The 17,431-nt window shown below is 44.0% G+C and overlaps 1 protein-coding gene across 3 annotated transcripts in view; it reads left to right on the top strand.

Annotated features, from left to right (window-relative positions):
• The window catches only part of ATXN7 (ataxin 7), a 144,637-nt gene that overhangs the window by 42,906 nt on the left and 84,300 nt on the right, over window positions 1–17,431 (top strand). For 2 of the 3 annotated variants that reach the window (XM_047094899.1, XM_047094896.1), the window contains exons 3-5: window positions 5,454–6,689; window positions 7,085–7,423; window positions 7,653–7,721. In XM_047094899.1, the coding sequence (XP_046950855.1) occupies window positions 6,434–6,689; window positions 7,085–7,423; window positions 7,653–7,721 (664 nt within the window). In that variant the 5' untranslated portion in view covers window positions 5,454–6,433. The remainder of the gene's footprint in view (window positions 1–5,453; window positions 6,690–7,084; window positions 7,424–7,652; window positions 7,722–17,431) is intronic. The other variant, XM_047094897.1, reaches the window with a different exon arrangement.

Genomic DNA, 17,431 nt, shown 5'->3' on the forward strand with positions numbered 1-17,431 from the left:
ATGGGTAGGTTAAAATTGGGGCTTTCCATGTGACAGCATAAAAATGGCTAACGGTGCTTTTGTACTATGAGCTCTCCTGATACTCCTCATGAAGCAGATAACTCCTGTTTTACTAATTTTATAGATGATGAAACTGGTACAGAGAGGTTAAATATGTAACTCCCCAGAGTTACATAGCTAGTACGTGGTAGAACGGGGATTCAGCCTGGGCAGGTCAGCTCTAGAACTCCTGTTCTTAACTGGTGGTAACACTTACAGTCACTTCAGTGAAACACTGAACACTGCAACAGTACAAAGAAGACATAGGAAATTATTTTTAACAGTGTGTTTAATCTTTGCATTTTATTGCATCTGAGGCAGTGCACCAGAACTTTATATAGTCAGCCTCTCTTTATAGCTAAACGCTGGTCTGACTTTTTCCATTTTTTTCCCATAACTTTTTCCCCCTCTATTCTTGTTTTTCTTTTCTTTTTTTTTTTTTTTAAAGCTACTTAAAGGCTTTAAGTGAAGATTTGAAATCAAGTTTGTTAGTAGTTTAAATTTGCAGGCCAGTATTAAATCCCTAGAAACACTTGATCTGTATTCAATTTAAAGTTAAAACTTATTGGGGCGCCTGGGTGGCGCAGTCGGTTAAGCGTCCGACTTCAGCCAGGTCACGATCTCGCGGTCCGTGAGTTCGAGCCCCGCGTCGGGCTCTGGGCTGATGGCTCAGAGCCTGGAGCCTGTTTCCGATTCTGTGTCTCCCTCTCTCTCTGCTCCTCCCCCGTTCATGCTCTGTCTCTCTCTGTCCCAAAAATAAATAAACGTTGAAAAAAAAAAATTTAAAGTTAAAACTTATTACTTTGCATTTTTAAATCTTTCTCTTCCTTCAAACAGTCTGGTATTAGTGGTGAATGTTTCTTTGGGAGAATTCATCCGCAGCTACACACATGTGATTAAGAAAACAAACTCAGCATTCAAAATTTTGCGCGTCTTGGCAAATGACACAGCTTGTAGAATGAATACGTGTACGGGTTAAGTCTTTAAAAAGATAATTGCGGGGCGCCTGGGTGGCGCAGTCGGTTAAGCGTCCGACTTCAGCCAGGTCACGATCTCACGGTCCGTGAGTTTGAGCCCCACGTCAGGCTCTGGGCTGATGGCTCGGAGTCTGGAGCCTGTTTCGGATTCTGTGTCTCCCTCTCTCTCTGCCCCTCCCCCGTCCATGCTCTGTCTCTCTCTGTCCCAAAAATAAATAAAAAACGTTGAAAAAAAATTTTTTTAAAAAGATAATTGCCCTCATCTTTAAATTTCCACCTTTGCAACCATCCTTATTATTTCTGATTTTGCACTTGATTGTCAGGAATGCCAGCCACTGAGCTGAATTCAATTTCCTCCTTCCACTGTTCTCCCCCTGCTGGAATAGAGGTATTCATGACAGGCTTTAAGGATTTCACTAGAGGGAGCACAGTTAAAGGGTTCTTGCCTGCCAACCTCACATGCAGAAGAGAGCCCTGGCTCTGGAGAAGAAAGAGGGAGAGAGAGAGGTGTGGTCAGAGGAGGGAGAGAGGATATGAATTAAGGCTCAGCCAATTTTAAGAGAAATAAACCAAAACCAAAATACTCCTAATTCAGGGGATCTGAGTTTCTTGTTTCTCAAATGACTGCCGTCCTTTGGGGTTGATAAGGGAGAATCTCTGTTACCAACCCTGTAATTTGCACAGATAAATATACCGTGGTTCCTGGTTTTCAAGTTTATTAAGATGTTGTAGTGGGACCAGTGGGGATTTTTTCCAAATAAAAAGGAGGTTGTGTGGGCTCTTGCATCTTAGAGGTTTTGGACAGTTTCAGCCATTTTACATTAAACCAGATTTAAAGAGTGGAAAAGATCAACTTTTTTTTTTGCCACTTAGTGATGCCTTTGGCCTTTGAACAAAGCATTTTACAAGTAGATCTGCTGTGCGAAGAATACTTTTTGTAAAGAGAGACCTTGTTACCCTTGGCACCTACTGGGAACGTCCCTAAATTTGGATGGTGAAGTCAGGCCATATTTTAAATGCATCCCTGGAAGAGATGAAATGTTCAGAATTTGGCAGCATTTCGCCTCTGACGGCCTAGTTCTTAAGCCACATACAATCTAATTGGTGGTGACAGCCTTTTGCATAAGAGCATTTTGATGAATTAAATTATTTCCAGTACTTCTTATTCTTCTCATGTCATCAGCAAAATCGCTTTGTTGTGTTTACCTTGTGCCTACCAGGTACAATGTGTTAGGCAATAAGGAAATGTTTGATCAATTGAGTCCTCATTAGTCAAACCTTATAAAACATAGCATTTATCTATGCAGATAGATATTGAAGATCCTCATAGCTGTGAGACATAATCAGTATGCTGGCAGAAACACTGATAGCATACAAGGCACACTACTATATTAAAATAATTACATTAAATGAGTATAAATTGTATTAGCAATTTTCTTTTTATATTGGGGGGGGGTATAGAGGACAGGTACTTAGGTAAGAAGTCCTTAGGGTTTTTTATTATGGCCTGGTAGGTAAAATAAGTATTTGAGTTTCTGCTGTATTCTTGTTTACAGACTGTGCCCTTTGTATAAGGAATACTTTGGAAATATTGCCCCAATTTGTGTATCAGAACACTGGACTTTCTCAGCTAACAGTTTTGACTTTTGTTGGTGACTCATTTGAACTGTGGGAAACCCAAACCAACTATGGATATCAGAAACTGCCTAATCTGGAAGGGTTTAGGACTTTCTTATGGGTGAAGAGAGTATGGTAAATGCATTGGCTTCAGCAGAAGAAGATTGGTGGGGAGATGTCATGGAGTTGCCTGTTATCCTTCAGCTTCAAAGTTAAATACATTTCACAGATAAGAATTGATCTGGATTGCTTAGTTTGATATAAGACGCTTATGTATACTGTTCACTTTGTGTTAAGCTTTGTACCAACTTTCCGTGGATCTTTTCACATATTCCTCAGAAGAAACCTAGCTTTATCTCCATTTTACCTATTAGGAAACTGAGGTGCAGACAGGTTAGGTAATTTGCTCCGGTTACACAACTTTTAAGTGGAAGAGCAAGTACATGGACCCAGAAAGAATTCCTAGCACCTAGGTCCAGAGCCCTCCTTAATGGTCGTTATTTGGTTTTTTGTTTTGTTTTTGTTTTTAAAATTTTTTTAATGTTTATTTTAGAGAGAGACAGAGACAGAGCATGAGTTGGGGAGGGGCAGAGAGAGAGAGACACACACAGAATCTGAAGCAGGCTCCAGGCTCTGAGCTTTCAGCACTGAACCCGATGTGGGGCCCGAATTCATGAGCCGTGAGATCATGACCTGAGCTGAAGTTGGATGCTCAACCGACTGAGCCACCCAGGCGCCCGATGGTCCTTATTTGTAAGTTGGAAGTAATACACCTTCCCCCTTACACAGTTTTGCATGTTAGTTGAGATAACGTGAACAGTACCTCTGGCAATCTTGGCACCTAGTAGGAGCTCAACAACTGAGAGTTGCTATTAGTAACAACTTCTCTTTTTTTTTTTAAATTTTCTTTTTTTTTTTTTTTCAACGTTTATTTATTTTTGGGACAGAGAGAGACAGAGCATGAACGGGGGAGGGGCAGAGAGAGAGGGAGACACAGAATCAGAAACAGGCTCCAGGCTCTGAGCCATCAGCCCAGAGCCCGACGCGGGGCTCGAACTCCCGGACCGCGAGATCGTGACCTGGCTGAAGTCGGACGCTTAACCGACTGCGCCACCCAGGCGCCCCAGTAACAACTTCTCTTTTTTTTTTTTTTTTTTTTTTAAATTTTTTTTTTCAACCTTTATTTATTTTTGGGACAGAGAGAGACAGAGCATGAACGGGGGAGGGGCAGAGAGAGAGGGAGACACAGAATCGGAAACAGGCTCCAGGCTCCGAGCCATCAGCCCCGAGCCTGACGCGGGGCTCGAACTCACGGACCGCGAGATCTTGACCTGGCTGAAGTCGGACGCTTAACCGACTGCGCCACCCAGGCGCCCCCAACTTCTCTTAATAAAGTTCATAATGCTGAGAGGATACTTATTACATTTCACTTTATATTCTGTTGTATTTTCTTTATTAAACGACTCAAAAACTGTAAAGAAAAAAGAAAGATGTGTTGAGCAACAGTAAGGACAGAAGCGAAGTATTATAAAGTGCCACATTGAGCCCATTGGCCAGAGGTTATATTAGTGAATCTTGAAGGATTTTCACATGTAAAAAGAGGGAAATCAAGCAGTGTCTTGAGGAAGTGGGTCTGTGCTTCAAGTTTGCCATTCTTCCCCTTATTTTCATTCTCACACTGTACTCAGAGGCGAGAAGGGCTGTATTCAACTGGCAAGCTCCCTTTGCTATCTATATAGCTGGGTTGTTCTAAGCTTTTTTAAAAAATGGCAGCTCCAAATGACATTCAAATTCACAAATTTTCATTTCTCTCAAAATTTTTTTTAATGTTTATTTATTTTTGAGAAAGAGCGCGCAAGGAGGGGAGGGGAAGAGAAAGAGATAAACATAGACTCTGAGGTAGGCTCCGGGCTCCAAGCTGTCAGAGCCTGACATGGGGCTGGAACCCACGAACAATGAGATCATGACCTGAGCTGAAGTTGGATGCTTAACTACTGAGCCAACCAGGTGCCCCTAAATTTTCATTTATCTTAAAGGTAGAACTATAAAATTCAAAGTTGTTAATAAACTGTGTACTTTAATCTAGGAAAACTGAGAAGGTGGATATTTTAATATAATTTTACAGATTTCTCAGTAATTTGGGATGAATTAAAAATTCAAAGTATGCTGGGGCTTCCAATATTGAGGGCCTATTTTTTTTAGTGTTTATTTATTTATTTTGGGGGTGGGGAGGGGCAGAGGAAGAGGGAAGAGAGAGAATACCAAGCAGGCTCCACACTGTCATCACAGAGCCCCATGTGGGGCTTGATCTCAGGAAACCTGAGATCATGACATGAGCAGAAATCAAGAGTCTGATGCTTAACTGACTGAGCCACTCAAGTGTTCCTGAGGGCCTATATTAAGAGTTAGGAACCCTATTAGTACCAAACGAATTAAATGTTTTGCCCCCACATTTTTCTCACTGAGTATCAGTGAGAAAAGGAAGTTAAAGCCTTAGAAATGATTTTTTTTTTTATCCTTCCAATAATTTCCACCATTTTTGGGGTTATTTTGTTTCTACTACTTCTTAGATAAAGACAGGAAGCATGCATCATTTCACTTTTTGGAACTTATGTTAGCATCCAATCCAGGAAAATTTTACAGAGTTATTTCTAAATCTTTTTAAAATAAAAAAATCGTGTGTGTGTATTTTTAACGCTTGTAAATTTTCAACTTAAGCCCTTTCTTATAAGAGCCCTGCGTTAAGTTTAGATTGCAATAATATTTCCTTATTAATTTTTACTCTTATTTAAACATTTTTGTTGGACTTTGTTTCTTTAGCAGAGAAGTTGGCCACCTCTATCATGCCAGATGTTCCAGATAAAAAACATGAAACCCTCTTCCTCCCCACCTAGAGAAAGCACCTGTAAGCAAACAACTATGACAAACGTGCCACACGAGTGCTATTATTGCCACGTGAAACATGATGATCAAAATCCTTGTTTCTGTCACAGGCTTCAGATTCTCACGTCAGTTTGAAATAACAGAGCACTTACTGAGAGTGATTGGTGTGGTCTGCTACTGTTTCAAGTACTTCACACGCTTTGGTTATTAAGTAGTCTTTTATTTTGCTATCTTTACCTATCACTTAAGCAAAAGCTTTGCAGGGCGCGCGCGTGTTTGTGTGTGTCTGTTGAGGAGGGGTGCTAAATTTTGTGGGCTAGTGCTTAATTTAGTATACAAAAATCTGACAAAACTCTTCTAAACACATTTTCTAGAAGTGCTGTATATTCTCCTAAGCCCTGGGTCCCGCCCCTGCCGAAGCAAAGACAACCATAAAGAGGGAGGGACTAACAACTCCATCTGAAAATGAACCCGATTTTAAAATGGCAAGATTTTTTTAAAAAAAATTCCGGGGCGAACGAATCACTTCTAGGAGCAATGGAAGGGGAAATAGAAAAATTTCGGGTAGTGTCTCCAAAACCTGTACACAGAATCACCGCCGCCTGTCTCTCCATCTTAAACTGGTTTCATGATCTCTCTTTGCTAGACGAGAAGTTCAAGTTCGCAGGGCGCACGCTGTGACCTCTAGTGGTGGGCATCCGGCGAACACCGGGGCTTCGGGCTGACACCTGGGACGGCACCTGGGCCGCATTTCCTTGCCGGCCCGTGGTTTCCTACACATTAGGCGGCGGCTTGCCATTCATGCTTTTGACAGCTGCGTGGCCGCCCGCGAGCGGAAAGCGAAGTGCTCCCTGCACCAGCCTCTGGGCCCCTGGTCCGAAACCTCGGGCGGGAGGGCCCGACGGCGACCACATTCGATGGTGCCCCGGGGCCGGCCAGCCTGCTCCTCCATAGGTGGCTGCGTTTCCGACTTCGCCCTGGCTCCACTCCGGGGGCTTGACGTGCAAACTTCGCCGGAGCGAGCTGAGAGGGAGGGACCGGCGTGGGGGAGGAGGCGGCGGGAGGCGCCTCTGCTTAAGGGAGCCGGCCGGGCGCCGCGGCTCGGACGGACGCGCGGACGGAAGGAAGGAGCGGGGCCGCCGGGCCCGGCCCGGGGATGCGAGCGGCCTCAGGGTGGGCAGCTGGAGGGCCGGGGGTGCGTCTTCGGGCCTCCCCGCCGTGGGCAGCCGTGGCTGGGGCGGGGGCGGCTCCGGGCGCCGGCCTCCGTGCGGGTCTCGGCGGCAGAGGCAACCAGGGGACCCTGCGCCGCGGTGGCGGGCCGCCGGCGGCTCGTCCCCTCCCCCGAGGGGCCGCGGGAGTCGAAAGCGAAAGCAAGCCCGGGCCGCGGACTTTGCGCCCGGGGCGGGGGGTGGCACGGGAGGAGGCGGGTTGGGAGGGCTGGGTGGCCGGGGGGCGCTGTCAGCGAGCCCCACCCGGCCTGCGGGCCGCGCACGCCGCCGGAACTCCCCGGCGCCTCCTTAAAAGCGGCCCCCGCGCGACTCTTTTCCCCCTTTTTTGTTACATTGTAGGAGCGGAAAGAATGTCGGAGCGGGCCGTGGATGACGTCAGGGGGGAGCCGCGCCGAGTGGCGGCGGCAGCGGGCGGAGCAGCGGCGGCGGCCGCCCGGCAGCAGCAGCAGCAGCCGCAGCAGCAGCAGCAGCCTCCGCAGCCCCAGCGGCAGCAGCCGCCGCCGCCGCCGCCGCCGCGGCGCCTCCGGCCGGAGGACGGCGGCCCGGGCGCCGCCTCCACATCGGCCGCCGCCGCAATGGCGACCGTCGGGGAGCGCAGGCCCCTGCCCAGTCCAGAAGCGATGCTGGGACAGTCGTGGAATCTGTGGGTCGAGGCTTCCAAACTTCCTGGGAAGGACGGTGAGTGTCCACGCCCTCCTTTTCCCCAGGTCCCTCCGTCCCCCATCCTCTGACCCTCCTCGCCTCCCCGCCCCCACCCTGTGACCCGCCCCCTCGGGGGTCAGAGATGCTATCGCTCTGTTGGGGTACGCAGAGGTGCCCGCAACTACTCCTTGCGTGCGTGAGCGTGCGTCACACTCCCGGCCACTGATCTGCCTCTCCCCTCCTCCTGTGTGTGTGTATCTCCTAGGGACGGAATTGGACGAAAGTTTCAAGGAGTTTGGGAAAAACCGCGAAGTCATGGGGCTCTGTCGCGAAGGTGAGTCCAGCCCCCCGTTGGAGTTTGTGCAAGCCCCGAGGAAGTTTGCTTGCCCGCTTCGTTAGGGTGGGGAACTTGACCCTACCTTACTCACTCCTTACCCACGCGCGAGGATGCTGCTGCTTGAGGAGGAAGAAGGGGGAGAGCAGAACGATTGGAAAATCTGGTTTCCGGGTCTTCCTGTAATGGGGAGCGTCCTAGAACCCATTGGTGGAGGCCTGGTGTGGTGCAGCCTGAGCTGCGTTGCTCAGTGATAAGCTTTGGGGACTAGCAGTGAGTTGAACCCAAATCCCTTCTGGTCTCTCTTACTGAAAAACACAAGTGGAGACGGGAATTACTAGCTTGGAAAGCATTTCCACGAATGCTTTAGGCGGCTCTGGGAAGGAAATCTTGCCACCAGGAATTTTCTGCTGGCAATCAAAATTGATTTCAAACTTTAGAAAAGATAACAGTTTATCTGTGCGGCCTTATTTCTGTGAGATTCAAGCTGCAAAGTTTAGGATGCTACAGAAGGATCACCACAACTGAGGAGCAGTTGGCCAGACTGTGTGTGTGACTTGCCAAGATCAGGGTGCGAAAAAGGCCAGAATTCCGTATCGTGAAACAAGCCTTTAGCGTCCATAGTTAGTGAAACCAGTGTCTAATTACTGGTCAGTTTTTAATAAAACTGATCCTTAGAGAAGGATATTTAGGGAAATATTTGTAGCTAAAGGTGTGTCTCCAAATGAAATGAAAGGTCAGGTATCTAGAAACTGTCAGACTTTTTTTTTTTTTCTTTTTTCCTCCTAAAATCCTCCTAGATTTTATTTTTCTTTGAATAGTCAACTTTGCTGTCTAATGCCTGTGCCAGGCTTGGACACACTGCAGTCAGAAAGGACTTCTGGAGGCCAGTGAACTTTAGGTTAGTTGAAGTTGCTCTTTGAGTGGTGGTAAGGACAAGGCCTTACAGAGGTTTGGTGTCCAAAATCCTGAGTTTATATTCCCTAATGCAATTTCATTGCTTATATATAGCCGTTTACTTTGGCATAGTTATTGTCCATGGCCCAAGAATAGGTAGAACCTTGGCGAGCTGAATGTTTTAAAGTCCAGAGTTGGCCCATTGTTACTCTGTCTCCATATTTACTTCTTGTTTTTAGAGCCTCTCTTTTTTTCTCGTTTGCTGTTTTGGTTTTTTGAACTGGCCTCTTGTTGGCCTCTTGGCGCGAGAAGAAGAGTAATACCAGTGGCAGCTCTGTGAGAGCTTCCAATTGGAACAGATTATAGAGCAAATTAGTTGATTTTGAAAATGAGAATCGCTGTTTGAGAGCAAAGGAAAGAGAGGGAAAGCACAGGACTTGCTGGCGATGTTGCAATAGGAAAAATCAGTTGTTAGTCCGGTTTTAGTGTTGAGTTGGCAGTCCGCCTGGGCTTAAAAAATTAAAATCACTAGGTGGCAACTCTCATATGAAGCAGTTGGAGTAGAGCATTAGAGGACCTGACCCACTCCTGTTCTTAGTTTTTATTCTTTGGGTGTGGATACATTTCCCATAAGGGGTTTCTAAATCTGTGTGAAAACAGCATGCTAGTAATTATTGGTAATTCCCCAATAGAGGATGAGTAAGGGTATTAGTGTTTCACTGGGCAACTTGGTCTAGACTGAGACCCAACCACATTTAGTGGCTAGAATGCAGTTATTGCCATATTTATTATTTTCTGCTGGGACATATTCATCAACAGGTTTTATTTACCATGAGGATCTAAGACCTCTTAACTACTACCTTCTTGAGGCAAAAAGGGCTCAGAGATTTGGTTGTGTGTGTTTCTGACCTTACTAATGATTATTAGAGGTGCTGTTTTTTAAAAGTTGCTCTCACCATTCAGAGGATGCTGAAGGGGCCAGGATGGCTGAAATTCTGCCTGGCTGTTTGGCTTAGAGACTGAAGTTTTTAATTCGGTCACTTCTTGATTCATTTGTGATTTTATGGATTTTCTGAAACAGTTGCAAAATTCAAGCGTGAGGATATTCAGCACTCATGCAGTGGGCTTTGTTTGTCTAACAAACAGCTCATGTTGGGCTGCTTAAGAAATGAAAATACATTTTAAAATCAGCAAAAATTACTAGTTATCTTTTGTCTTTAGTGACGATTATTTCCTACCAAGAAAAGGTGTTGTGGAACTAAATCTGTACTAATTCCTCTTGGCAAGGAGGTTAAATGTAGATAAATTGACCACATGATTGAAGCACTAAGAATCAGGAACTGCCCATCTTGGAAGATGTTTGGGAATATGAACCAGACTTGTTGAGTTCTCATCCAGTTGCTTTATGATTGTGGACTTAGGGGTCAAAGCCTGGGTATGAGAGCAAGTTGCTTAACCTTGTACTTGTTTTTTACCTCTCAGAATCTGGCTTTCCCTCTTTGTAAAACGTGATAATACCTGCTTCCCAAGGTTGTAGGAGTGGAAATTAAATTAGATAACATACTGAAAATGACTCAGTGCATACTAATTTCTTCAACCCTTTAAACTGCTGATAATCTTAGACTTTATTTCTGAATTCAGTATTTATTTGGGTCAGGGGGTTAATATCTGGGACTTGAATGGGCTGTAGTGCAGTCATAGTTTCCTTGAAATTGTAGGCTAAACTATGTACATCTACTGTTTTTTTAAGTTTTTTTTTTTTTTTAAATGATTATTTTTGAGAGAGAGAGCCAGGGACGGGCAGACAGAGAGACAGAGACACACACACACACACACACACACACACACACACACACACACAATCAGAAACAGGATCCAGGCTCTGAGCTGTCAGCACAGAGCCCGATGCAGGGCTTGAACTCACGAGCCATGAGATCATGGCCTGAGCCGAAGTTGGAAGCCTAACCGACTGAGCCATCCAGGCACCCCTGTATGTCTACTTCCTAGTAATGTCTACAGCTTCTCTTGAATTCTCAGAGATCCTTCATTTATCTTGACCCCCAAAATTCAAAACTGGTGAGCCATGATTTTTGTCTTTTTTTTCTCTTGTAGCTTAGTTTGGCCAGTTCTTTCGTGGTAAGACTGCCCAAGGGTTAATGCTGTGGGAGAGGTTAGAACTATTGATTTAGATGGAAGTGAGGTTAGTTGTGGTTTAGCTAATGTATCATCCCTTTTTTTCCTAATTAGCACAGGTAGGCAAATGTTAGGATAAAATTTCAGTTATCTTTTAGAGGTCATCCTGTTTCCATTTGCATCCTCACATTCTTATTGCCTTTGGTTTCTTGTAATTTGTAATTGTAGTTGATAACACAGGTGATCTGAGTGGAAACAGATGGATAATACATTTTGGCTGTTTTCAAATGATTAAACTTAGAAGATAAATTACCCTATTTTCCAAAGGTAACTTGTGAAATTCTATATCTAACAAAATTATTTTTAGATGAAATTGATTGGTATGAGTAACTGATTAAAGTTTCCATATTAGTGACTGAACATATATAGGGAGCCTTAAAAAAATAAAAAATGCCTTGATTTCTTGGCAGATTTAAAAAAAAAAAAGCAACTTAATCTGTCACCATTTGAAAGTATATATTATGTGGTGGCTCTTTCATTAGAATGTCGGCTCCCAGAGGACAGGAGCATTGTTGATGGAGGTATAGTCATCTTCTGCACCATTTGTGCTCAGTAAATATTTGCTGCCAAAAATGTATTAATTGGGCTACTTAGAAAGATTGAGCTGAGTCTCTCAAGGATGAAGAGGTCGAATCATCCAATTTTCCATTGTCTCCATGCCCTCCTCCCCCAAAGGTACCTATTCTGTGGGAGGTATGCTTTATGGCCCTTGGAAGGCCAGAGGCTGTCTTTCAGCACTTCCTGTTGATTTGTCCTGAGTTTAGCACTCCATTTACACTTTCCAGAAAGTGCAGACAGGACACCACCTCTCTTATCTGTGATATTTAGGCAAGGGAGTGGAATGGCGACCCAGAGTGATAGCCACACTTGATGACAGGTGATTTCCCTGTCATAATAACAATGACATAATTGAGCCTAGGGCAAGATGAAAAAGAGGTTGGTTGGCATCTATAAGCAGCTAGATTAAAAGAAAAGAAAATAAAAGACTGACTGGGGCATGGGCAGCCTCAGTCAACACTAACTGAGTCACCGTATCAATAGTAAATTTTTCTTGCCTAGAGAAGAAAATGGTCATAGTTAACTGAAAACAAATAGGTATCTGTGTGAAATACTGTTAAAGTAACTGCATTATAAGCATAAAACCCTCTTCCTGAAGAACGTTTCTGTTTTTCTGTAGGGTTTCTTTCATGTTCCCCCCCCCCCAGCTTTTTCTTATGGACAATTTGAAATCTACAAAAGATACAGAAAAAATTTTAATGAGCCTCCTTGTATCCTTCATACAGCTTAAACACCTAATGAGTCATGGCCCAATCTTGTTTCATCCCTACCCCACTCCCCACACTGAATTATTTCGAAGCATGTCCCAGACAGCATATCATTTCTTTAGGTTTTCTTCTTTTCTGCTTACATGGACTTCACCTTGTCTCCTGCAGAATGGAGTCTTTATGTGTGCTGTACCTTCTTTTGAGGCAAGCCAGGCTGCCCTTTCTGATATCTTTCATAGGTGTATGAGTGTTCTGCAGGTGGCAGTGTTTGCATTCTGCCTACATCTCAAGTGGAAATCGAAACTGAGCCTTAGGAATCCGTGAGATCCAAGTTCACTGTATCTGAATCAGGTTCATACATTTAAGGAGCACTCAGGTGATTCGATTGCAGGTCACCCACACTTGATGCCTCACGGATGAGAGCTAGGGCTGCACTGACAATGGGCAGTTGTCTGACAGTTGATGTATGAAACTCTCTAAAGTCTGCACGAACTCCAGAGTGAAAGAGCCCCTGGAGATCTAGTGAGACACTCCCACAGAGCAGGGATTCCTTCCTCTTAGTTCTGGTTCCTTAGCTCTTTTAATGTAGATGACAGCCCGTGGACCAAATCCTGCCTGCAGCCTAGCTAAGAATGGTTTCTACATTGTTGAATCATTGAAGTAAAAACTCAGAAGAAAATGATTGTTTGATGATATGTGAAAAAATATGAGATTCAGATATTAGAGTCCATAGTAAAGTTTCATTGGAACATAGCCACAGCCATTCATTTACTTTACTGATGGTCTGTGGCGGCTTTCTCCCTACAAGGAACAGCAGAGTTGAGTAGGTGCAACCGAAGCCATACAGTCTGCCAAGCCCACAATTTACTGTTTGGCTCTTGACAGACAAAGTTTGCCAATTCTTGTTCTAATGGGTTCCTTGGTTAATGAAGGAAAACTCATTCTGCAGAATGTGATTTTGGTACTCCTCAAACTTGTTTTGAAGGGGAGAATCTTTAAAATAGTAAAAGTTATTTTTCTTAAACCAAAAATTTATCCAGTACTGAAGAAGTATGTTGGGTTAGAAGGAAGATGAAAGAATGTATGTGAGGTTTTGTGTAAGAAGGATCCCGTCCTCGTCCTCTTTTGTCATTCACTGCCACTTCTCTAGGGTATATGTCTGTTTCAGGGCAGTTCAAATACAGAGCATCAACAGAGCTGTCATTGTCTCAGCTTTTAAGAGCCTTAAACTGTGAGGATGGTGATCAGCTTCTGTTAAGCCCCACTGGAGAAAGAAGCAAACTTTCATGGGATTTTAAAAAGGGTACCTGACTCAAATTCTTCAGAGTTTCTGCCCTTGTAGTTTGGAGAAACTAGTTTGGAGCCCCATTGGAGGTCATTTTGGGAATTAGGAGGCTGCTTCACCAGGAACCAGATCTGCATTTTGATTGATGAAGAGGGTATACAGCATCCTTGTATCTCACACTTTTAAGATTTTGTACTTGCTGAAGAGTTAACACCTGGCACAATCCATGCTGAATTTCTCCACCCTCTAGGCTTTGTTGTTAATGGAGACCATGTGCATTACCTGTGATGGCGTGGGGTTCCCAAACTTTACTCAAGTTACAGTTTTGTTTCTTGTGAACTCTAACTTTGGGAGAAATTTGTGCATCGTTATTGAGTGTGACCTACATGTTCTATGGCCTCATTTCTTATAAGGATATCCTGCTTTCTCAATGCCACATCTCACAGCATACCTGTGTATATGTGGACAGCTTAAGCTTGGTGAGAACGTTTATTCTGTGCCAACATATGCTTTACCTTATGTCATCTTGTCAGCACTCCTGTGATCTCAGCATTCCCATTTCCCCCTTTTACAGATGAGGAAACTGAGGCTCAGAGAAATGAGGTACCTCAGTAAGATCATGAAGCATGTAAGAGACACTAACCCAGATCTGCCTGACTCCACAGTCCACATGCTTGACCCACTGCCGTGCTGAGCCCATTCCAGAACACTCGCCTGCTTTTCATGAGCTTGAGCAGGTTGCTATGACCTTTGTTTTCTTTTCCTCAGCTAGAAAAACTGAACTTTACTACCCCTGCCCCCACATTTATTCTAAAGATACCAGAGCCTTTTCCTTGCTGTGCCTTAGAACAGTCTATATGTTGTGTTTAGCAGTTCCTTTATACAGATCTTTTCTTGGAGGGGGAGGGGACATGTGTGCGGTTTGCATTAGAAGTAATTGACTTTAAAAAAAGATGAAAGCTAAGGTTGTAGCAGATAGGAAACACAATCATCTGGGATTTGTGCCATTAGGAAAAAAATCTTTTAAAAAAGAAGTGAAATTTCACTATTTAAATAGCATTTCAGTGCAAGATTGCTTTTAATCACATTGATATTCAAAGTTTATGGCAGTATTTTTAATAAATGTGCCCCTCTGATTATTAAAGTATTTTTTGATTGAAGTTCTAAGGAGAAAAAGAAGCCTGTTAGTAGACTTAACAGTTGGAGTTACTGTACTTTTGAGAGAAAGGCAGAGGATTACATTTATATTCATCTTGTACAGCAGGGATTATTATAAATGAGCAGAAGAAGGAAAAGAATGATTTTTACATTTCAGGCACTCAACATAAAACTAGATTAAGTGTTCTTGTTCCTTTTTGTAATAAAGACCCTGCTAACACGAAATGCTTTTGTGTTCTGTGTAAGCTTATGGCAGGCAAAAGTCATAGGTTGTTATCGATTACATCCACAATCTTAAAACAAAAAGTATTTCCCTCCCAGGCTACACTGATGTTTGCCACAATCTTGAACTCCAGTAATGCAGGCGGGGGGTGGGGTGGGGGACAACCCCCCAAAACGAATGTTTTTAACCAGTGGTTCCAGGCTTTTCTATTTTATACCAGGAAGTTTCCTAAATAAATTGGCGACCAATGATAGGGTTGCTAGCATTTTGAAATATAGATAATTAGACACACATATAGTTATTACCATTATAAAAGTATGAGGGCCATTGTTTTGGAATAAAGGACAGTTTTTTAAATTTGAAGAAAGTTTTGAAAAGACACAATGCGTTATCCTTACTTTTCTCATTTCTTTGTGGACTTATTGGAGATCATTACGTATTTTGCCATTTGAGAAGCACTGCTTTAAATCAGCTTCCTAAAATGTCTATCATGCAACCTTGCTTCTGTGTGCTATTCTTAGGAGTTAGGCAGGAAAGGGGTTCCATGTGGTAGGTTTAAAAAAGACAACTTGCAAGGCAGTGGTGGGAACTACTGATTCTGGAGTTAAACAGACTTAGGCTCAAATCTCAGCTGTGGCTGGTGAGTTAACTTGAGGAAAATTAAATAGCTTTGCTAAGCCTCAGTTGACTGACTGTAAAATGGGAATAGTGGTAGTGCCCCATAGTGGTTGGAAGGTTTAAATATTGTAGTGCTGTTTCAGCACTTTGTGCAGTGGCTTGCAGAGTAACTGTTCAACACATGTTAATTGCTGATTCTGTTCATTTTATCAGTAATGAAAATGGGGTGTCCTGAGCGTGCTTCTGATCAGGTGCTCCTGCAGGACGTATAGGGGAGCAAGCAGCAGGAAGGGAGATGGCCGTTTTCCTTGAGCAGGCAGTATGTTGGTGGTCAGAGGAAACCTCAGTGTGCTCGGGAGGGCAGAGTGTAGGAAATGAACCCAAGTTTCGAGTTGTCTTAAGACTCCAGTGAAAATGAGAAGTGGGAATTGACATTTCTTGTTTCCTCCTTTAGACCTCTCCTTTTGACTTGCAGAGAGAAGCCCCGTGTGGTTATTTACTCTCTCCTGCTTGTACAGAGTGGTGCAGCTCCTCTTCTGGAAGCCTGAAGTTTGTCTTTTAGATAGCTTCTTAGAATGTTCCACAAACTTCTTTTTCTGAGCAAGAAAGGTAAATTGTAGCCAGTAGAGTAAGTTGTCTTCACTAAATTGTGAAAGGGATGGGATAACCGAGGCTCCTATTTGTATGATGGTGTGTGTTGGAGGGGAGGTGCTGGGGACAGGGGATGGTAGTCACAAGGGGTTTTCTGCCTGGTGAGGGAATTTAGAAAATTGCCTGGTCAATTCTTGTAAATTTCCATTCTAACTGGAAGCAGTTCTTCATTTAAGTTACCTTGTTCTCTTTGGAAACTATATGGACAGATAGGTTTTAATGGGGAAAAAATCATCATTATGATAGAAGTTAATACATATTCATTGTAAAGATTTTACTGATGAAATATGGAACATGAAAACCATCATTCTTTGTAACCCCATTCTAGCCAATTTTAAATCTTTAATTACAGGGTTTGTATTTAGGGACGTTTATACTTGATCAAGGACACCCATGTTACTGCTTTGGGCACTTAACGACAGGCAGGACTTGAACTTGCTAGCGTGGTTATTTTATTTCCTGACGAGGTCCGGGCCTTGTCTCTCGGCAGGCCCCAGAGTATTTTGTCCAGCATGATTCCTGCTTTGAGAATCCTCTGGCTGTTTTGCCTTTGTTCATTTAGCTTTTCTCCCACAGACATTTGGTAGACACTTTATCTGTGCCTTTTGCTGGTCTGGAGTCTGAGGGTACAACTGCAAACAAGGTAGGAAGGCACAGCCCTAACCCTCAGTAAGGCAGCTGGTCAGCAGATATTTGCAGACTTACCCACTAAGTGCCAGGTTCTCTGATGGATGCTGGGGATAGAGTGACACAAGTCAGAAGGAGCCCCTGCCCTCTGCCAAAGGGAGACACAGTAAATACACAAACATTTTTCAAGGACATAGAGTGCTGTAAAGTAAGCTAATGATGTTGGGGGGGGGTGGTAGTTCTAGCTAACATGATGAAGGAAGGCTTTTCTGGGAATTTAGCATTGGAGCTGAGATCTAAATGGTGTAAAAGAAGCTGTCACTGGGTCATCTGGGATGGGGGAAGGAATATTCCATGTGGATGGAAAAAACAATTACACAGCCTCTGTGATAGGAATGGAGAGGAGTAGAGGAAAAATGAAGCTTATGAAGGTCAGACCACAAAGGCCAAGGTGAGGATTTGGGTTTATCCTATGCGTGAAGGGAGCCTACTGCAGGGGAATGGCCTGATCTGTGAAGTGTGAAAACCACCAGCTCTTGTATGCTAAGTGTTTCAAGGGAAGGGTGTGGAGACCAGGCGATTAGGTGAGAGGTGGTGATGGCAGTGGCAGGGTATCCTGTGGAGGGTATGGTTTGGAGGTGGATTTGACATGATTTCGTGAAGACTTGGATGTGGGTGGGGGAGAAAGGTAAGGATTGAGCAGCCGAGTGGTGAGGAGTGGCAGAGACAGTGGAGACTTGGTCAAGGGGCTCGGGTTTCGGCCACAGTGTGTGTGAGGTACTTAGCCTTCGCC

This window comes from Lynx rufus, unplaced genomic scaffold, assembly GCF_022079265.1.
Source record: "Lynx rufus isolate CCGP_SWC_20201006 ecotype Redwood Valley unplaced genomic scaffold, mLynRuf1.p SCAF_4, whole genome shotgun sequence".
Taxonomy (NCBI): domain Eukaryota; kingdom Metazoa; phylum Chordata; class Mammalia; order Carnivora; family Felidae; genus Lynx; species Lynx rufus.